The following is a 23883-nucleotide window of genomic DNA, read 5'->3' on the forward strand; positions in this document are numbered from 1 at the left end:
ATTAACCTAGGTGGGACTCAACTGGGGAGTTTTGAAGTTTTAAATGAAAGATGGTGGAAGCCGACCCTTTCCAGGGAATTTGGATTTGAAGGAATGATTTGTGGAAGCTAACCCTTTCCAGGGATTTTTGGCTTATGAAGATTGATGTGGAAGCTAACCCTTTCCAGGGGATTTGGATTAAGTGTTTTAGAATTCTTGTTTAAAGCCCAAGATTAAGGCTGACTCTGACTGGAAATAGACAGATGTGGAACCTAGACTCTGCTAAGGAGGAAGATTATTGAAGTTTGAGAATAAAGGTGACAGAGACTGTCCATGTCTCTCATTCTAAAAGGTGAGCTCAATACTGATATTGAGACATTCTTATCTTATTGAAGTCTGGTTTAAAGAGTGGAAGAAACTCACCAGGGTAGGCTAAAAGGTGACTAAAGACCTGTTCCTATGTTTATAAGAAACCTGATGGGTCCTTGTATACAAGCTCAAGAGAAAGCTGGGAATATGCTTTTAAGAAGCTTGTGAGTCCTTTTATTGTAAGCCCAAGAGGAGGCTAATCAAGGGTCATCGAGGGTCCTTGTTATAGCACAAGAGAAAGCTATGTGGTTTTGAACTTATTTTGGCTCTAAGAAAATGGGTAAGAGGTTTCACCGGGAATAATTCCTCTTGGGTGGATGTGCGCTATTTTTGTTCTAAGGTTTTTTTTCAAGATGTTTCACCGCGAATAATTCATCTTGAGGTTTGAACTAAAAATCTCTAATTAGGAAAGAGCCTTCACCGGGAAGACATTCTCAATCCTAGGCCATAGTCCTATAATATATATATATATATATATATATATATAGTTTATTTGTCCTAAGGTTGTACTCAGACATAGTCCTAAACAGTATATATATATATATATATAGTTTATATTTCACAGTAATTTAAATGAAAGCTTGTAAAGCCTAACCTGGATGGAGTGGAGGCCTTTGGAGATGTATGTATAAAGCCTTACCAGTAGCTTAGTTATTTTTTGGTAACAGTTGAAGGTTTAATTGTAAACAGTTTTGAAATGTTTTTGTTTTGAAAACAGAAGAAGTGAAGATGGACACTAGGTCACATAGGTATCTAAAGAGTTTCACCGGGAATAATGCCCTTCAAATACCAGAAGAATGTTTTGAAAACAGATGAGGAGATTTTGTAAAGAAATACAGTTTTGAAAAACAAACTATGAAAAGAAAAGGGTGTTGGGTCTTACACTCTATTAGAGGCCCATTGAAAATGATTTACTGTTTATGAAAAATAGTTGAAAATGATTTGCTGGGTATAAGGTTTTGTTGAATGAAAACCTTAGTCGTTGTTTAATCGAAGTTTAAGAAAATAGTTTAAATTCTGACAACAGTCAACTTAATTATGATAAAGACAAAGCCTATACCTAATTAAGACCTAAATGATTAGGATTTTATCACAAAAATATGTACAAGAGATTAAGTTTTGAAAATCAAGTGAAAACTATATTTTTTAAAGTATTAAAACATACTTAAAACATATGATTTTAAACCTAATTAAAATATATTAAAATAATATATTTTTTGTGATTTTTTTGAATATTCTTAAAATAGATATATTAAATGAGAAGTGTGTGAAAAATCAAGTGAAATTGATTTAATTTGATAGGTGAATTCATTAGTTAAAGTTGTGAAGAAAATTAAATGGGAAAAGTGGTAAAAAATATGGTTTTGTCTCCACCAAGGCTTGAACCCACATTCTCATTGTCACCACACAAAACAAAGCCAACTGAGCTACACGCTCAATGTGACTAAAGAGGGGTTTTGTTTGGTTATATGTGAAACACGCGTGATAAATGGGAAAAAAATAACAAAAGGTCTGAGGGGGGGATCAAACCCCAGACCTTGTGGCAAGAGAGAGTGGAAGCGCATGTGACCAAGTAAGCAAAACGATGTATTCGTTTAGAATACATCTTCAATTCATTATATTTTAAACTTGCCCCTGAGAGTTTGAAAAATGGCGCGCTTCACCATCTTCGTCTTCAACCTCAAGCTCCACCATTTTTGAATTTCTAACTCTCTCAAATCTCAACCAATTGCAAAATTGTAAAGAGCAAACTTGCTCCAAATTCACTCACGATTCTAGATATATAACTAATATGAATTTATATTAACTATATCTACTGAATTAAACAAAATACGTGAAGAACCCTAAAATTTAAAAACAAAATTAAATGATGATGCTGAAAAATAAATGAATGGTGATAAAGGGTTTTTAATCCTCTGAGGATGCTGAATGAACTGGTATCGAGATGTATTGCAAAGAGTACTTAAATAAGAGTGTTAGCGCTTGAAAAAATACCTCTGAAAATGGAGGTCGATGACTATGGTGGAGAGCTTCTGGCTATGTATGAATGATCCTGAAAGCTTCCTGGTGACTCAGTGATGCAAACTGAATGCTTATTGCAACTTGAATGCTTCAGAATTGCCCTACTCGACACCTTCTATTTGAGCTTCAAGTGAACATGGAGGTTGGTGATTCTGTCGTTACAGATGTGCTGCAGGCATTTGAATAGCTTCACCATACCTCTAGGAACATGTTGATGTGCTTAGATTTGTTTGACACCCTCTGAATTATTCTACAGATCCCCAACTGCTTGAGCTTCAAAATGAAAGTGAAGATGGTGTTCTTGCACTTTCAGAAGTGTTCCAGGTACTTGGATCACTTCTAATGAACCTCCTTGAGATGATAGAAGGCTTACTTTCAAAAGAAAAGCTCTGGTTTGAAGAATTCGATTCTTCTTGCCAAAGAACTCTTGAAAACCATAAGCATGAGGGAGAGTAAGAGAAAGCAAGAATTCTGGTTGCTTTGGTGTGTCTAATACTGAGGAGGGCACTTGTATTTATAGGCAAAGATCTCTGTACAGATTGAAGAGAGGGAACTTGCTTAGTGAGGTAGTTTTGGTTTCTTGGCCATGAAGAAATTCAAGGAATCTTGCAAATGTAATGATGGCAAACTCGGGCTAGCTCCCTATCCATTGATCTCTTGTGATCTTGGGGAACATTTTTGATGCAGAGGAGAGTTCTAATTGGTTGGGAAGAGATTCCTTTGGTGATTCACCACTTGGCCATAAATTTCCCAAATGTAATAATTACATAATCACATGTTCTTGTTTTGGGAATATTCTTTAATCCTTATGCCATGGTGAAAATGAGTGCATGGTATCTCTACTGATATGTTATGGGTCATGTAGCATCAATTGGTAGAGCCATTTGCACAAATTTGCAAAGTTCCAAAATTGAACATGACCTATAATTTCACTTCATGCCCAACTTTGAACAATCATAACTCCTAGCTCAAAATGAATTTGGAGAAGGTTGAGCATAATTTGGAAATCCCTTAACACGTACTTCAATTCATTAGTTTGGAGTTTCTTCAAAATCATTTGGGAAAATTGTTTAAAATGGGCCTAAAGTTTAAAGAAAACTAGGTTAAAAAACACTTAGAATTTTTCTAAGTGTTTATGACCTATAACTTCCAAAGCTCATATCTCTTAAATGATTGATCTCTTGAAAAAAGTTCCAATGTGAGAAGTTGTTTTATTTTGTGATATCTACAACTTTCATGTTGGAAGTTTTTTGAGTTGTGTAGGTAAAATTTTGAGATCCATGAACTAGGTCAAAATGCACTAGTTTGACTTTTTGTTGATTTTTTTATCCTTGATGAATTTTCTTGATTTTCTTTGGACAAATGACTTTTATAATCATACATTGATGATATTGATCCCTAAAAGTCATGGTTTGGTCCAAAACCCTAAAAGTCAAAAGTGTCCTTGTATAGTTGACTTTTTCCAAATGAAGTGAAATCTTGGACTTTTGTGATGAATCAAGTTCTCCTCCTCAAATGGGTGATATAAATGAAACATATTGAGGGAATAAAAGTTCTTGAACCATGTTTTGAGTTGTGGAGACATGTCTTGATTAAAAGTCAACTGTCTAGGTGAATTAGGTCAAAAACCCTAATTTGTAGGCCAGATGAAATTGATGACTGTGGATCTTGAATTGAAGTACAATGCCCAGTGGATATTGTCATATGGATTATTTGAAGATGATTGAACTCTCTGATTGATGCCCTGAAGTTTTTTAGGGTTTCCCAAATGTGGTCCCTGATTTCAGTCCTTGATGGGCTCAAAACCCTAGTCTGGTGACCTGAGCTAACCTGAGTCCTGGTGACCGGTGTCTGATCATCATGGGTGGATAAAAGAAACATCTGAGTCCTATGATTGAATTAGAGCTCATTTTCTTCATTGATTGATCCTTTTCCTGAGCTCTTTTACTCCTGAATACCCTCGTCTGAGTACTAGGTAAACAAATGACTGCTCTGAGTATTTGTCTTGAGTTGATGAAATTTGTGACATCTCATGGGGGGGTCAAAATTAGGGTATGACACCTACCAGCCATAGGTTTTTTCCAGCTATCCCTAACAGTTTCCTGAAAGCCATAAATATCTATCCAACTATTATTAAACCTGAAACTTCTCTTCTTCTGTCTAGGAATTGCAAGGTTACTCATTTATAACATGGCATGGTCTGAGATGTGAGGAGATAACACATTCAGGTTGAGGTTACCATTACCATGAAACCAGGCTGTATTAGCAATAAGCCTATCTATTCTAGAATAGATAGGGTTGTCACTCTGTTTATTAGTCCATGTGAAGAAAGCACCTTTGTTGTCCATCTCACAGAGACCTGTTGCTCTCATCATATCAGTATAATCCATATATTCAGCTTCCATTATCAATTTTCCACCAACCCTATCATTAGAAGTAACTACATTATTATAGTCCCCCACTGCACACCAAGGCCCTGTATACTTTCTCTACAGCTCAATCATATGCTTCCAAAGTATCTTTCTATGCTCCAAATGATTCAAGGCATATATGGAAGTTAACCAGAATCTGAAGCCCCCCCATCAAGTCATAAACACCACAGTGAATGTTTTGATTGGAACTGCTCACAGGTATAATATCCACCTTATTATTATCCCATTGGATCCAAATTCTACCATTATCGTGATGGTTATAGTTATCTATATAGACTCCTTTCAAGTGAAGTTTTTCTCTAACAGCCTTAGCATTAGTCTTTTTAACCCTAATCTCAATTAGGATGACAATCTCAGCCCGGAATTTTAGGAGATGGGAGCTAATCTCCCTAATTTTTCCAGCCTTATTAAGCCCCCTAATGTTCCAAGAGACTAATGATCGGTCACCATTCCTACCTAATTTCTATCATGGATTCGGTCTAAATTTGTTGATTCGGTAACACTTTGATCAATGTTTTATTGTTTTTGTTTAAGTATTTCATGTTTGATTGTTTTTATGTTTACTTTGCATTATGTTTTAATTTAAGTTATTTAGATGCTTTTGATGCCGTTTGGTTAGTCGTGTACAAGTTTCAGCTTTGAATAAGTCATCTTAAATGTCGAAGCAACCATGAAGGAAGGAGGAGCAAGAGAAAGATGAAAATTCAAGGTTCTGGGGTCAAACACGGCCGCCCGTGCTTCCACGCACGGCCCGTGTTAGATGATCAACTCTCCTCCATACAAAATCCAGGGGCGACACACGGCCGCCCGTGCTTCCACGCACGGCCCGTGTCAGGATGGCTGGGAGAAAAAAAAAATAAAGAGCAACACGGCCACCCGTGCGTCCAAGCACGGCCAGTGCTGCTGAGAGCGTGAAAACTTCCAATTTTAGGGCTTTTTCATTAAATCTCCACCTTGAGGGCACTTTAGACATTGCATTTGGCTGAGATTTGTACCTAGACTATTTAGTTGAGTTTGAGAGAATTATTGAGGGACTTTTGCATCATACGATAGAAAATCACAGAGGTGAGAAGATAGCTTCATCAGGAGTTTTGGAGACGGAGAGATTCAAGGGTTTCCACCATTGAAGATCAAAGTCACCATTATTTTTTAGTAATGTCTACATTCTTTATTATGTCTTTCTTGAATATTATAAGAGGCTAAACCCCCAATGCTAGGGGGGTGGTCCTGATTTGGTTTTTGTAATAACGATGAAATTGTGATTTCGTCAATACATTGGTTTATATTATTCAGTTAAATTATGCAATGTTCTTCTTGTTTTCTTTATCGGTCAAATAAGGATTAATCTATGGCTAACAAATACAGGACTGTAGTTGTTAGGGTTTGTGCATAATTTGATTATAATAGATATCACCTAGGACTAGGGATACCCTATAATTACCACATAATCTTGATTATATAAAAGCTTGGTTTCAATTTAGGTTCCTAAGGACTTAGGATTTAGGTTGGAAGACCAAAGGTTTCCTCACTAAGGACTTAGGAGGAAACACCCTAAGGATGTGGTAACTGAATGTTATGAACTTGTTGAAGAGATCTTAATTCTGAGTGTTACATGCCAAATCAACCACTCACCCTAGCATCTCATATATTTGATAACAAAAATCAATTTATTTTTCTCATTATTTTACTTTGCAAGGATTTATTCCCCCAAAACCAAAACATTAATCTTTTGTTCAATTGAATCATATTTTACGAATCTGTATTTCCTACGTAGTCCTTGAGATCGACATTTGGGGAATTTCCCCTATTATTACTACAGAGGCAAAAATAGTACACTTGCTATTTTTCTGATCAACTAACATGGACCTCTATCTACAACCACTAGGTGGTCATTCAAAACCCCTAGTGCTTCAAATCCATTTAAACAATTCACCTACTGTGAATTTCAGGGAAAAGATGGCTCTTACGTCTGTCTCTCCCAGCTTTTTGTACTCTTGTCAGTTCTTTCTCCTCACCATCATCAGCATTCTCTTTGTGACTATCCTTCGGAGTGGAGATCACTTCAATGTATTTCTTTGGCTCCTCAGACTTCTTCTGTTTAGGCTTCCACATTTTTACCTTAGGTTTCTCTCCACACTGATGTCCAACTTGTTGGCACTTATCATAATATTTAGGTCACCACTCATACTCCACCAATTGCTTTCTTTGCAGGCCTCTACTATCCTTGATTGTTATCTCATCAGGTAGTTTCTTGGTAATATCTACCTCCACCAAGATACGTGCATATGATACTCGCAGTTTATGAGTAGTGCACTCATCTGTCACCAGGGGGTTCCTTAAGCACTCCCTATCTTGTTTAAGCTTGAAGCTTCCCATAATTGGAGGGGAAACATGGGAAGCTTAATCCAAATAGGAAGAGTTCTTAGTAAGTCCTTCTTGAGATTGAATTCGGGACTCCATTCCTTGACCAGCATTGGCATTCTTCGAATGGAGTATGGCCCCTTCATCAGCACGAATTCCATATCCTCAGACTTCTTGAATCGCAGTATTAAATATCCCTCATCATGATAGAACAAATCTGGCAATTGAACAAAATTCCACACCTTCTGCATAAAGTTCTTGATAGCGTGAATACTCAAATCCTCGCCCATCACATACAAAATTAATGCATTTTCTCAGAATTGGAGTTCTGACGCTAGATCCTCATCATTGATCTTAACTTCAATTTCACCATTTGTAACCACCAGCGCAACATACTCCATTGGTCTTCCCTTCGTTGGATTCCGATTGTCAGTGATAACATCAACCCACAATCGTCGCGATTCAGGCTCCACTTTGATCTCAATTAGGGTTTCATCAATGGATCTTTTCTTGGTGTTATCTGATGCTCTCGTTTCGCTCATGCTTCCCTCATCTTCATCAATCTTCTCAGGTGTTACCTCTGGTTGGCTCTCCGGTGGCGTAGAGCTTGTCGACAACGTCGACACCGTCACTTTCGGACGCCCACGTGATCGCTTCGCTCCCATCAGAGAATTTTCTTATTATTAATTACATATTTTACTTATAACACATTAATAAAATTTGTTATTTTATTTAATAATAAAATATATAATATTAATCAAATTTTTATATTAAATTATAAAATATAATAATCATTCTTTACACTCTATTAATTAAATTCTGATATTAAATTATGAATTTTATAAAATTTTATAAATAAAATTGTTTAAGAAATAATTATCTAAGTTCAAGTTTATATCTATTTTACGAGTTTTTATAATATCCGAAATAATTTTAATATTTTTCTAGGTACCCACCATTCTATGCTGAAATAAGTATCGGATCAATGTTGGAATTGATAATTATTAGTATGATAACTAATGTGTCGGTTATGTGTGCAACTATATATTGTGAGTCTAATTATTAGCAATTGTTACAAATGCCTAAAACAGTTTTGTAATGTGAATGAGAGAGATGGGAGATATTTATAATTTTGTAGGTATGGTATAATTTAAAACAAGTGTTTCATTATGGATCCACTACCTGGATGAAATTTATAATCTTCAATTTAGAGTCTACCATTTTAATAGTTCTAAGGAAAACGATTGATTTTCAGTTTTGACAAAATAAAGAAAACGATGGTTTATGTTCTCATAAGTGAGAAGGTTAACCAATTTCACAAGTATGACTTTTGCATGTTGACACTGTATAAGAAATTGAGATTTTAGTCCTGTCCTATGAAATTGAAAGTTACATGTTTTTGTTGAATAGTATTTCATTAAGAGAAGTGTTAAGAATATATTCTTTAATATTAAAATTAAATTAAAATTAAGTATGTTTAAAGTTCCTTTAAATATGTTTAAAATTAGGTATTTTTCTATTTCGCTCTTTTGAAAATTTCGTTAAAGAATTGTCTCTCTAAAGTTAAAAATATAGGTTTTGATTTCTTCTGGAACTTAAAGACGATTTTTACAATTTAACGACTGAGAGAAAATTAGTAAAAAATAAAATAAAAAACACATTTAGTGAACAATGTGAAAGGAAAAAATAAGGACTAATTAGTTAGTAAGAAGATGAAGAGTTGGGCAGTGCCTACCAAGATTAGAAAGTATGTACTCAATGCACATACTTTATGATAGGCAAATCGTGTCCCCTGACCCGCAACATCTACAACAACATTTAGGTGATAAATATAATTTTCGATAGGAATGAGAATCTAACATGACATCCCCTAGTCTCTTTTATCTCCCTTTTGGATTTACTCGAATCATCCCTAATCGTGTTACCATCGGGTCGAGGGCCTCAAGTGTACTAATTCTTGAGTGATCAATAATTTTTGTGTGGTCGAAAGATGTAGAAAATACGATACATCATAAAGGATGATAATCACCTCACTAATTTGAAGATGAAATGATGATGTCTCTATGTGTCATCTCACAAAAATTCAAGCAATAGAGCACAATCAATACAACCATATATAGTCCTACTGAAGTCCTTCACCCTAGATAGCTCCAAGACTTCCTGAAATCATGGTTCATCAGGTAGTGACATCTTTGATATTTTCCTTCCATGGTTTATATATTTTAGTGTGTCGCAGTACTGCAAAAATAAATATATCAACGTCATACAATTCAATTAGTATAAAATAATTGTTTTAAAGAGTAGTAAAACATGTATGTTACCTCTCATTCCCATATTTGAACTGCAACATGGTGTGCACATAGAGTAAGTAGTGAAGTGTCTTCGGAGTCTCCTAGAAAGCAGGTGCACCAATGTCAGATTCGACTACATGCGCATGTACATCAATATGAACATAGGAAGTATGTGCTTAGTCATGAGCTAAAAGATACATGACCCCAAAAAGATGATCCTTCAACAATAAACGACGATTCTCTAACCATGGGTCGCGAGATTCTAACTTTCTCTCTGCACACTAAATTATGTGTGGACACTTTGTTGTTCGTCAAACATTTTTTTCTATAATCAAACAAGAAAAGGAATATATAAAACCAAAGAAGCGGAAACAATGTATTAGTAAACATAACCAAAAAACAGAACGAAAGACAGAAAAATCCATATTTTATTATTTGTACCAAGGGTTCGGATTTCAAAATTCGGCCTAAAATGCACCAAAGCAGAATGTGTTCATGCATGTACCTTAACCCTCAGATGTCTCAAATTCACACCAAATTTTATTAAGAACAAACAAATTGTATATTCCTATTGAATATATCCTAATGTAGCATAACTATAATCTATTGAGAAATTACATGCATTACAAATAAAAAAACCAAAAAAAAAAAATAATATGAGAAACTTAACAAGCATGAGAGATGTTTGTGCTTAACTTTAATAGAGAGGACTAAAAGTTGATTAACATCCTAAGTTTAAACGTACACGAGTAGAATTTAAGAGAAAGTTTAGAACATTGTGAGAGATGAAAGGGAGACATTTCTTTTACATTTTTTACTGTGGTTTTGAGGCAAAGTTTGTTGTGGCAAAGTTTGTTGTGGTGTGATAGGACGTGTCCAGATTCCAAAATTCGTAAAAAAAAAAACTTGTATTTGACGTGTTTGTTAATTCATCGAATTTCAAAACTTAAATTTTGAAAGTATTTTAGAAAATTTGTCGGTGTGTGCGCGTAAAGTAAAGGTGTAGTGAACAATTAAAAAAAAGTGTTAATGGGTCTGTTCCATATTCTACCTCTTCTCATGGGCCCAATGAAAATTTCCATTATTTATGGCTGTTTCAAAATAAAAGAGCTACTTAGTCATCAAAAACGGTTTTTTAAACTCAAATTACTAAAATAAAGTTTCTCAATTATAATCTATGTTGGAATATGTATAATTATATTATTGAATATATAAAATTATACTATTGAATACCGAAAATTTGCTAATATTCTCTTCAATTTTAAATTAAATATATTAATTATTTAATAAATTAAAAAAGGTAATTTTTTTAATACTAAGAATTAGAAGGAAGCATTTGTCTTTTTTAAAATTGATTTTTATAATGTAACAGAATTTTTATAAAGGAATTTTTTATAAAAGTTTCAAATGAAAATTTAGTTTGAATAGTTATTCCTAAAATGTTATTTTAGGTATTTTAACAAAACTTTTTTTAATATCAAAATTTTAAAAAATTATTTAATTTTTGAAGCAATTTCAAATACATTTTCATAAAATTATTTTTAAAATATTATTTTAAAAAACTTACGATTTTGACTATATTTTGATTTTAATAATACTTTTTATGTTATAAGATATCAAAAATAATGTTTCAATTAAAAAAAAAACGAATATAAAAATTTAAAAAACAATTTTATAAAATCTATTATAAAAAAATTATTTTTTTAAAGCTAAAACAACATGTCCTTCTTGCTAAAATGAATGGGGTATATTCTTTCAATATTTAGTGGAGTAGAGAAAAATGCAAACATGCTAAGATTATACACCTAACTATGCTATAAGTCATGATGTGTAAATAACAGAATTTCCAAAATTTTCTTTTACTATTGTTTTGACTTTCACATGTGGCATGGTTTCCACCATTAGTGGAGAATAAAAAGTCATGAATGAAATAATTGGTTGCGCAGTGATTTTCTAGTGGCTGCTACAAAGGTTTTTGACAAATTGAGGCAAACTAGTTAAAGCCAATAAGAAAAGGGGAAAAAGATAACACGAATATTACTACAGGAAGACAACAAGAGACTAGTAATAAAGCAATGTACTTTTTGGATACGTAATGATATTGAGAATTTTTCGACCAATCTCACGTTCCTCTTACGCACTATCGAATTGTCTATTTTGTTCTCGTGCTTCTGCAGATTCATCTCCGAAAGTACATTTTTATTTTATTTTAACGTTGTTTTGTTTTGTAGATGCACCTACAGAAGTTTTCTGCATGTGCATCTACGAAAAGGTTTTGGTGTTATATCTCGCGCCAGACCCTTCCCCTCCCTCATTCTCCTCATTTCAAACTCTCAACTCTTATACACTCTCAAACTCCCTCAACCCTAAATTTCAAACTTCACATTTGTTTCTCCTGAACTCGACCTACATTGTCAACATCAAGTATCAACACATTCCATCAAGTTCAAATCTCTATTAATCGGTAAGTTTTCGATATTTCGAGTTATTTTAGAGTATTTGTGAAATCGACTTAGAATTTGATATTTATGTGTAGAAATGATTGGATATGTTTAGAAATAGTGTTTATAGACAATGTAAGTAATGTTTTAGGTTTAAAATGTGCGATCAAGCCACAAAAATGGTCATTTTGGTGATTGAACAGTGGAGTTACGCCATTATTGCGTTTTCTGTTTTAGTGGCTTCCGTAGATCCATCTACGGAAGAGATGAACGTTAGGGAGTTTCGTGGATGCACCTACCGAAGCACCCAATGTTTTTGAAACAAAGGTACTTCCGTAGATGCATCTACCAAAGAATCCAATGTTATGAAAATAAAGTACTTCCGTAGATGCATCTACGGAAGAGTAATTTTATGTTTTTATTTTGATGTTTATTTATAAATACCCAGTATCTAAATCGAGCTTTTTGTATCATAATGTAGACATCATGACCCACGGCCCGGATAGAGACATTCATGGGAGGACCGCACAGCACGCATCCGTCCGACGAGAACGGTCGCGTGTAGTATCTCAGGTCACTGATGGAGCAGCTGTTCCACCTGATTCACCTACGACATCTAATACATCCGCCTCAACCGTTCCTTCTCCATCACCCGCTTCAGCCGTGCCTACTCCTTCACCCATCCCAGTCAGGCCTTCACCATCTCCTCCCTCCTCTACTACTGTACCACGGAGGCCTCGGGATGATCCTGAGGATTCCTCACAGATGCCACCACCCCACAGACGTCGTCGTTGCCTACCCAGAGGTTCCCCAGAGGTTCTACAATCATGGGCGGAAGATTAAAGATCTCGCACAGCCTGACGAGTTATGGTTTCAGGAGCTACTGGCAGCTTCAGGCATGAGGGATCTCTGTATGCTCGGCTACGATACCATACATAATGGTGTGCTTGCGGTCTTTGCAGACAGATGGCATCCTGAGACATCCTCATTTCATCTACCCCACGGTGAGATTACCATCACCCTAGATGATGTGGCATGCCTACTTCATCTACCTATCAGGGGTACCCTTCTTTGTCACAGTAGGATGACGAAGGCGGAAGCTCGGGAGATGCTGATTGCTGAGCTAGGGGTTGATCCTGTAGAGACAGTATGATGTGGAGCTCACTGCGGCACTGCAGGCTGAGGGGGATGTGTTAGAGCAGGCTACACACAGAGAGCGGGCCCTGAGATGCTACTTCTTATATTTGATAGGCACTCAGCTCTTTGTGGACACGGGCTCGTCGTACACAGACATCATCTACCTGACGTACTTATCGGATATAACACGTATCCATGAGTACAATTGGGGAGCGGCTGTACTGGCATACAATTATCATAGACTTGGAGAGGGATGCCTGTGGAAGGCAAGGACAGTTGCAGGCAGCTGTACTCTTTTGTTGGTAACAATCTTACACTTTTCTACTTTTTTATAGTTTTTTTATTGTACTTGAAAATAACCGTGTTTTTTTCTAGGGTTGGATACTACAGCACTTCTCAAACATTATTGACTAGGTAGAGGTAGAGGAGTACACATAGGTCATACCACGTGCCAGTGCTTTCACCCCTCTTAGAGGGAACCAGGTGCCGGATCCATACTGATCGGTAAAATAGCAAGTGTACTGTTTTGCCTCTGTAGTAATAACGGAGAAATTCCCCGAATGTCGATCTCAAGGACTGCGTAGTAATATCGAGTTCAAATTGTAGTTCAATTAAACAAAAATTAATGTTGGGGTTTTGTTTGCAAATTGTCACTAAACAATAATTAAAATAAGCAGAAAAGTAAATTGGCTTTTTTGACAAATATGAGTATTATGCTAGGGTAAAGTGTGTGATTGTCCCTATAATAACCTTAGCGGTAAAACCTTTGAACATTCAACCTAAATCCTAATTCCTTAGAGATTTATTATGAAATCGGGCAATTGTTTTATCAAGAGTTAACCGGTAACTATAGGGTATCCCTATTCCTAGGTGATATCTACTATAATCTAATTGTACAAAAACCTTAACAACCGTAAATCAATCCTTGTTTGTCCGACAAAGAAAGCATAAAAACATAGTACAATCAAATTGAATAATAAAACATACAATTGAGGAAATTGGGAATTCAAAGTCATTACATGATCCAATCAGGGACACCCCCTAGCATTGGGGGGTTTAGCTACTCATATTGTTCAAAGAAAACAAAATATAAAATAGAGACATTACAAGAATTAAGATGAAAGTTGATCTTCAATCGCTTCCATTCATGAAAACCTTCTTCTCTCCCAAACCCTTGTTTTCTCCAATCTTCAATCGTGTCTTCTCCTCCCAAAAAGTCCTCTAATTCATCGTTAAAACTCTTCTAAAAAGTGCAGACTCACTTAGGTTGGTTGGCCCACAGCTTAACCCATGGAAAAAATATGAAAAAAAATCATAAAATCAGCGTCACATGCTGACACGGGCCGTGTCAGACTTCTGTCATCTTAAAACTTATTTTTTTTCTCCCAGGCCTCTTGACACGGGTGCCCATGTCAGGTAACACAGCCCGTGTCAGCCCATAACTTCAGAATTTGGCTTTGAGTTCTTCATAAAAGTTGTAGCCTTTTTCGTTAGCAAAATTTTGCCACCGGAACCGCGTCAATCGGAGTTACGAAGCTCTAGTTATGATCAAAATACTACACGCCTGTCACGATGAGAAACATGCTGAAAATTTCCATATCTCACACTTTCTAACACGGGCTGTGTCAGCCCTCTAACTTTCATCTCTATTGCATTTTATTGGTCAAGCTTCATCCTAACACGGCCAGTTTCAGGTGACACAGGTGGTCGTGTCAGACCTCATGTAGCTTGATTTTTCACTTCCTTCGAAACTCCCCTTTTTGTACTTTTTCGCATTGATTTATCTCGATTTATTCCTTTGAGCCTGCAAACAGTAAAATACACAACCAAAGCATAAAATGTAGAAGAATGAAGTAAAACACTTGACAATATAAAGCAAAGACGACTAAAATCAACGGTAAATAAACGTGTAAAAACCACTGATCACCTACAAGCGCGCTCTTGACCGCATGGCCGCAGAGGACATCAGGTATTGCTGCTATGATGAGCACCAAGTGAAGGTTCTGTTTGATGAGATGGCTCTGTATTCTGGATGGTTGGCCGACAGCTCGGCCATTGTTGTACGCTACCTTCCGGAGCGTGTCATGCGTCAATTTGGATACGAGCAGACGATACCTCACGATCCTACTGTTTCAGCTCCTATCGCCATGACCCGCAGACAGCTAGATGAGGTCTTTGCAGACTGGGAGCATCACATGATCCATGAGGAGGCACGAGCGACGCTATCAGAGCACGATTGGAGCTGTGCCGAGGGGTAAATCACATGGTACTATAGATTCTCACATCCATACATGCTTCTAGTTGCAGAGGGAGGTCCTCCCATACCAGCCCACGAGGAGATTCTCCGTGCGCATCAGGCTCAGTTGGACCATACTGAGGATCTTCTTTCTCTGTGTCATCAGATAGCTAACAGGGGCATCAGAGCCATTGTAGAGGATTTATTCCCTGAGGGGACTGCTTCTAGGCGTGTGCTGGATAATATGATCAGGATGGCAGAGAGTGCATTTATGTACTATCGACATCGTGCCAGGACCCGTGGGACACTTGATGCTAGGGGTAGAGCCAGCAGATCCCTTCATGTATTCGGAGGGGATGCACATGATGGTACACAGGAGGACGCCCGACATACTCAGTAGTTATATTTGATGATGTATTTATATTTCATTTTTGTTTGTATTTGATGATGTACTCGACATTATTTATATATTGTATTTTTATTGGTCTACCTACCGTTGTCTTTAAATTGCATTACTGAATCTGAAAATGTATGTCTTTAAAAATGGAGTTTCATCATGAAAATGACATGAATTCAAAAAAAGCAGACTGTTCCGTAGATGCACCTACAGAACACTCTATTTTCACCACATTCTGTGGATGCGTCTACGGAAGTATTTTTAAAATGAAAATAAGGTGAAGTTAACTGTGTTTTCTTTTATTTTATACGCTTCCGTAGATGCATCTACGAAAGGAATCAAACTTTTTCAAAAAATGACGTGCTTTCGTATGTGCATCTCCGGAAGAAATGGGCAAAAATGGAAATTTGCATGGTGTATAAGAGATCTATGGGGTGCATTGAGAAACCTTCATGATATTTTGTTCTTTGGAGAGTGAAAGCAATCTGATTTGGATTTTTTCTTTATCCTTTATGATTTTCTTTTCATTTGTGATTATTTTTATTTATTGTAAAAAATCAATGACTAAAAAGAAAATTAGATGAATTTGTAGTCTTCTTAAATAAATTAGGAGATCATTATTTGAAGAAATTTTGTATAGAGACTAAAATCGAATTTAGGTTATTTATAAGGACGAAAAAAATATTTAATCTTTAAAAAAATATGTCAATGAAGTTAGAGTAGGTCAATAAAGTGGAGACAGTATAAGAATGTCAATGGGGCGGGGGCGAGATCTTCATCCTCAGCCTTAAAATCTATTTCCTTTCTCTGTCTCGTATGCTTGTTACAAGAGATTTTTTACTCTAACTCAGTTTCCATGGATCCTCAAAATCATAATAAAATAAAAATGAAATGTATTATTTTTAATCAAAGTAATAGTAAAAAAGTTCTAAAATTAAATAAAGAAATGTACAAATTATTTTCTTACGATAAATTTATTATTTTGACAATACTTAATTCGTGTTTGTGAAATTTTTTATCTCCAAAAATTTTAAATTTCAAGAAGTCTAAAATAATCATTTAGAGCTCCATCTATTTTTTAATATCATTACATGAAGTCTCTTCTCTTTGTTAAGCAGGGCTATGATAAGGGAAAAGAACATATTTGCTTCTTATATCCAAAGCTAAGTTTGGGAAAGTTTGGCTATTTTAAAACAATTGTAAATGGTCAGTTGTTAGATGAGGTTGATCTTAAGGACGACAATGGGGTGGTTAATGATACCGAGGAAGAAGTTTTAGCCATGTGTTAGCTGAAGATTTCGTTTTGCAAACATGGTCCTTCGAAGGATAAAAACTCGAAGGAAGGATGGTTACTGATGACCATCTTTGAAGATGAAAATGGCTCCTGATGGCCATGCTTCGAGAATGAAGATTTCTAAGTTATAACGAAGATAGTGAATGTTGAAGCTAGTAGGAGTATATGTCTTCGAAGACTTAGACAGATTTCGTGAAATATGTTAAGTATTGACACTTAGCGTGCTTTTGTAGTGTTTTAATGTTAAATACACTGCCACGCGTCGAAGAAGGACTTAGGCGGGAGGATTTGAAATTCGAAGACGGTTTCGTAACTGTCTAAAGACAGATGGCGTTCCTGAGGTTCTTATGAGAAACGTGGCATTAGATTAGCGTAGGACCGTTAAGTTCGAAACTAGTATAAATAAGGGTCTTAATATTAGGATTCCGTGTGTTCATTTTGTACAAATCACTCACATATTACTCAAGTATCAAGTGTTAAAGAGAAAGAGTTCGCTGAGAAATGTACGTATGACACCACCATTTTAATACATGTGTATTTTCCCTTTATTTTCAAGTATCTTTCAATATTATTGCATTTCGTTTACTTCTTGCCATTTACGTTTTTGTACTCATTATTTTCATGTCATTTATCTTTGAAGTATTTAACATTTCTGCACTTTAAGATTTTTGCACTTTTACAGTTTCGTCTCATATTTTATCTTGACTTAACTTTCGCTGAAGTTATACTCACGTGTATAACGAAGTGATTGCTAATTTTGTTTGTTTCGTTCAAAGTAATTCTTATTGACAAGATGAATCATAGATATGGTTCGAATGACCATCAATAACAATCTTCTTGACTATGTCCTAGGATCAATCTAGTCGATCCTGCGAGTAACCAAATCATATTTATTATAGTTTGGAGGACTAGCGGTTGTTTACCGGAAATCACCGTAAACAAATTGGCACGCCCAGTGGGACAGTGTCAAGCAGATTGTTTTTAATCAATTGTTTTATTTTTGTCTAGACAATATCAAGACCTTGTATGAACCTTAGGAACGGTAAGTTAACGAACAGTGCACAACCGATTCCCAAACGAAGGTACAACAAGAAAATGGCCGTTACGACCAGTGCAGGGGGAGATCAAGATCCCCCACAAGGCTCAGGATCAGGAGCGGCAAATTCGACTTCTACTCAAGGAGCACGGGATATACCGGGTCCAAATGGATCGAGACCTGCAGATAATTCCCAGGCTATGCCTGAGAATAATACAGGACAATCAGGGACTATTCCAGTTTCAGTGTCGACCACCGCACCTTCATCCACAAGCGCGGAGGAGATGCCACTTTCCTCGACAAATGCTGCAAATAACTTATTTAACCAGGGGTCGAACTCTGCTTTCGAGTGGAGGCCAAATTACCCATACGGAATACCATACCCATTTGGAACAGGCGTACGAGGGGCAGGACCTACATATGCTACAACTAACAATGCGACGTTTTCGCCAAATGTTGGTTCAGTGGGTCGAAGTGCACACAATACTGGCTTTTCTGCCCAAATACCCAATTTTACCACAAATAATCAAGCAGCATTCCGGCAAGAAATGGATGCAAGCAACCATGATATGTTAGGGGTCTTGGCCAAAGAATTGGCTTCAATTTTGAATCCACTAGCAACAAATATCACTAGTACGAATCGGGAAAACGTGGAGATTTTTCAAAAGATATCATCTCAAATGAATCGAATGGCAGATTTCATGGGAGTTCCACCACCTAGACGAAAAGACAAGCAGCCTTTGAATCAAGAAGAGAGGCCCATTTTGGAACGTATACAAGATGTGGTTCCCCCGTCTAGGACAGCCACTAAGAATGTAGGTGCCCCACAGAGAACAGAAACGATCGAAGGGACTCAAGTAATAAACTTAGAGGCTTCGAATCAAAGAACTGTCCCCGTTCGACAGGAAATGGAAGAAGATCGACCCAGATTAAGGATTGTGGGTAGGAACGAACATCCAGATGAAATCGTCTAGAGAGTCAGAAGAGAAAATCTGGCTACAGAAAATAACCTAACTGCCATGATAGAAAGGGTTATGGCCAATAACGGCCTTAGTACTGGACTTCGACGTCCAAATTATACATCCCCCATATCAGATTATATCATGCAAACAGAGTTGCCTAGAGGCACTAAAGTACCCAAGTTCACAAAGTTTTCAGGCGAAACTAGCGAGTCAACTGTCGAACATATCGCCAGATACTTGACAGAGGCAGGAGACTTAGCAGGGAACGAGGATTTAAGGATCAAATATTTCCCTAGTTCGCTAACAAAGAATGCTTTCATTTGGTTCACTACTTTGCCACCAAATTCGATAGATGCTTGGGCACACTTAGAAAGGTTGTTCCATGAACAATTCTACATGGGTCAAACAAAGATAAGTCTGAAAGAATTGGCCAGTATTAAGAGGAAGTTTACAGAACCAATTGATGATTACTTAAATAGGTTCCGACTGTTGAAATCAAGGTGTTTCACAACAGTCCCAGAGCATGAACTAGTCGAAATGGCTGCGGGTGGTCTAGATTATTCAATTAGGAAGAAACTAGATACTCAATACCTTAGGGATATGGCCCAGTTGGCAGATAGGGTTCGACAAGTCGAACGCTTGAAGGCAGAAAAGGCTAAGGCAAATAAAAACTATAAAAAGGAAAGGGTAGCGTACGTCGAAGCGGAAGACGCTGATGATGAGTCTTTTAACGACTCATACAACCCTGAAGAAGCCGAAATAGAATTGGCTGAACTGAAGGAAGCGCCACCTTATGCCTGCAAACTACTCAACCCTGCAAATGGAAAAAACCCAGTAGAAAGCGATAAGAACGATAGATTCCCTAAGAAAACTTACACATTCGACGTCACCAAGTGTGATGAAATATTTGATTTACTAGTAAAAGATGGCCAAATGATACTGCCTCAAAATTCCAAAATTCCTCCGTTAGAACAACGGAAGAAGAGAGGTTTTTGTAAATATCATGGTTTTTTGGGCCATAAAACCTCACAATGTTTTCTTTTCAGGGATTTAATTCAAAATGCTATCAAAGATGGGAGGTTGAAATTTGTTGACAAGACCAAGAGCCACATGAGGGTCGACACAAATCCTCTGAACATTGCTGACGCTAGCCTCTGTGAGCCATTGGATATCAACATGGTAGAGGCATCTGAAGTCGAAGTTACGGAAACTAAAACGGTGTTCAATGGAGAGCAGGCTACTGAAAGCCTAAATGATGATGCAATCTTCAATACTGATGTTGAAGAATCTTCCAAGACAGAGATAACTGAGGGTTCGAGGGGAGAGAACAGCAAGGCCACTGAAGACCTCAGGGTGAAGCTCCGGAAAATCCAGATCTCTGAAGTTCCTCCAGCAGTTGTTAACATGGTCAGCGCCAGACGTCCAGTGTCTGAATTTGGCGAATTGGAGACATGGTTGACAAGGCAAAAGGGGGGCATTGAAATTCCTCCAAGAGGAGAAAGCCTCAAGGACTACCTCTGGAATTGCCATGAAAGGAATGGCGGAAAACAATGGATGTGTCCAAGATGTTTGATCATGCTGAATCGAAGGGTCGAAGCAAACTTTGAAAGGGCTCGACGCGAAAGATGGGAACACCCTGGGAGAGAACCAAACCCTCTGCTACAAGTGTACCCAAAGATGGAGGAAGGCTTAGTGGGATTTTTGGTCAGATGTCACAGGGAAAACACTGAAGTTGCACTTTGTCCCAGATGTGGGGCAGTCTATGATGAAATGCTGGCACGATCATTCGAACGTGTGTACTGCTACATGGGTCAAGAAACTCAGGGATTGCGTCCTAACCTATGTTAGAACAAGATTTGTTCTGATCAATTATCTTAGTTTTGATGATAACAATAATATGAATTTTGCTTAAGATAATATGGTACTCTAATCCATTGCAATTTCCCTTTCAGGAAATATATAAAGAGTACGCATAATTCAGCGCTCAGAAGCTTTGTCTCAAAGGGTTCAGCATGCAACATCAGAACATGGTCTGGCAAGACATCAGAAGATGGTCGAAGCAGAATCAGAACATGGGTCTATGGAAGCATCAGAAGAACAAGAGAACAGAAGCACTGAAGTTCTGATGGTATCACGCTCAGAAGCACTTCAAGGTCAGAAGATCAGAAGATGCTATGCACCAAGCTGTTTGACTCTGATGATATTCAAATGTTGTATTCACAAACATCAGATCAGAAGAAAGTACAAGTGGCAAGCTACGCTGACTGACAAAAGGAGCGTTATAAGCTATTCTAGGCTACGTCAGTAGACACAGCGTGAACAAGGCTCGAGGTAGTTGACAAAAGCGTATAACATTAAATGCGATGCTGTACGGAACACGCAAAGCATTAAATGCATTCAACGGTCATCTTCTCCAACGCCTATAAATATGAAGTTCTGATGAGAAGCAAGGTTAACGATTCTGCACCAAAACAACTCATATCAAACTTGCTGAAACGCTGTTCAAATCTAAACTCAGAATCTTCATCTTCATCAAAGCTCACTACATTGCTGTTGTAATATATTAGTGAGATTAAGCTTAAACGTTAAGAGAAATATCACAGTTTGTGATTATCGCTTTTAAGAAGCATTTGTAATACTCTTAGAATTACATTAAGTTGTAAGGAACTAGAGTGATCGTGTGGATCAGAATACTCTAGGAAAAGTCTTAGGAGTGAACTAAGCAGTTGTAACTAGAGTGATCGTGTTGATCAGTAGACTCTAGAAAAAGTCTTAGAGGGTATCTAAGCAGTTGTTCCTGGAGTGATCAGTGTGTGATCAGAAGACTCTGGAAGACTTAGTTGCTGACTAAGTGGAAAACCATTGTAATCCGTGCGATTAGTGGATTAAATCCTCAGTTGAGGTAAATCATCTCTGCGGGGGTGGACTGGAGTAGTTTAGTTAACAACGAACCAGGATAAAAATAACTGTGCAATTTATTTTTATCTGTCAAGTTTTTAAAGCTACACTTATTCAAACCCCCCCTTTCTAAGTGTTTTTCTATCCTTCAATTGGCATCAGAGCGCCGGTTCTAAGGTGCAAGCACTTAACCGTGTTTAGAAAAGATTCAGGAAGAGAAAAACGCTTCAGTAAAAGATGGTTGATGAAAGTGAAAAGTCTACACCTACACCTGCATCTACATCTGGCTCTGCTGAGCAATATAACGGTAACAATGGTTATACTAGACCGCCGGTATTTGATGGTGAAAACTTTGAATACTGGAAAGATAAACTGGAAAGTTACTTTCTTGGTCTAGATGGTGATCTATGGGATCTTCTAATGGATGGTTACAAACATCCAGTAAATGCCAGTGGCGTAAAGCTGACAAGGCAAGAAATGAATGATGATCAGAAGAAGCTTTTCAGGAATCATCATAAATGCAGAACTGTTTTGCTGAATGCTATCTCTCATGCTGAGTATGAGAAGATATCTAACAGGGAAACGGCCTATGACATATATGAGTCTTTGAAAATGACTCATGAAGGAAATGCTCAAGTCAAGGAGACTAAAGCTCTAGCTTTAATCCAGAAGTATGAAGCCTTCAAGATGGAGGATGATGAAGACATTGAAAAGATGTTTTCAAGATTTCAAACTCTTACTGCTGGATTGAGAGTTCTTGACAAGGGATACACCAAGGCTGATCACGTAAAGAAGATCATCAGAAGCTTACCCAGAAGATGGGGTCCTATGGTGACTGCATTCAAGATTGCAAAGAATCTGAATGAAGTTTCTCTGGAAGAGCTTATCAGTGCCTTGAGAAGTCATGAAATAGAGCTGGACGCAAATGAGCCTCAAAAGAAAGGTAAGTCTATTGCATTAAAATCAAATATCAAGAAATGCACTAACGCTTTTCAGGCTAGAGAAGAAGATCCTGAAGAATCAGAATCTGAAGAAGAAGATGAACTGTCCTTGATTTCCAGAAGGCTAAATCAACTCTGGAAGACCAAGCAAAGGAAGTTCAGAGGCTTCAGAAGTTCAAAGAAATTTGAACGTGGAGAATCTTCTGATGACAGAAGATTTGACAAGAAGAAGGTCATGTGCTATGAATGCAATGAGCCTGGACACTACAAGAACGAATGTCCAAATCTTCAGAAGGAAAGTCCCAAGAAAAAGTTTCATAAGAAGAAAGGTCTTATGGCAACCTGGGATGAGTCAGAAGATGATTCAGAAGATGAGCAGGCTAACTGTGCGCTGATGGCGACAGAAGATGACGGATCAGAATCTACATCAGAATCAGATTCTGAAGAGGTATTTTCTGAACTTACTAGAGATGAGTTAGTTTCCGGTCTAACTGAACTTCTGGAACTCAAGTCTCAAATCAGTCTCAAATACAAAAAGCTGAAAAAGCTATTTGAATTTGAAACAAAGAAGCTTGAGTTGGAGAATTCTGAATTAAAAGAAAAACTTTTAAAACTATCCAATAATGTTGGATCTCCTTCTGATTCAGAACAATCCACTCCTAGTCTAAACCATATTCTGAAAGAATATGATTTAAGTTTCAGGAAGTTCTTATCTAGAAGTATTGGCAGAAGTCAGCTAGCTTCTATGATATATGCTGTGTCTGGAAACAAAAGAGTTGGCATTGGTTTTGAGGGTGAAACCCCATACAAACTTGAACCTGTTGATGAAATGAAAATCACATACAAGCCATTGTATGATCAGTTCAAGTATGGCCACTCCCATGATATTAGGCACACTTCACATGCTCAAAGTTTTCACATAACACACACCAAAAAGCATGTGACACAACCTAGGAAATATCATGAAACTCACATTAAAAATTATCATGCTGTTCCTCCTATTGCTTACAATGTTAAACCCAAGTTCAATCAGAACTTGAGAAAATCTAACAAGAAAGGACCCAAAAAGATGTGGGTACCTAAGGAT

The 23883-nt window shown here is 37.1% G+C and overlaps 1 protein-coding gene across 1 annotated transcript; it reads left to right on the forward strand.

Annotated features, from left to right (window-relative positions):
• Positions 1-14981: 14981 nt before the first annotated feature.
• Positions 14982-15290, forward strand: LOC131642652 (uncharacterized). The gene has a single exon (XM_058912872.1). The coding sequence runs from the start codon at positions 14982-14984 to the stop codon at positions 15288-15290; it is 309 nt and encodes a 102-aa protein (XP_058768855.1).
• Positions 15291-23883: the final 8593 nt, after the last annotated feature.

Source organism: Vicia villosa, unplaced genomic scaffold, assembly GCF_029867415.1.
Source record: "Vicia villosa cultivar HV-30 ecotype Madison, WI unplaced genomic scaffold, Vvil1.0 ctg.005547F_1_1, whole genome shotgun sequence".
NCBI classification, from domain to species: domain Eukaryota; kingdom Viridiplantae; phylum Streptophyta; class Magnoliopsida; order Fabales; family Fabaceae; genus Vicia; species Vicia villosa.

What these genes read in the sequence shown, in the direction of transcription:
- LOC131642652 (XM_058912872.1), top strand. Translation starts at nt 14,982, where the DNA reads ATGGCCGCAGAGGACATCAGGTATTGCTGCTATGATGAGCACCAAGTG.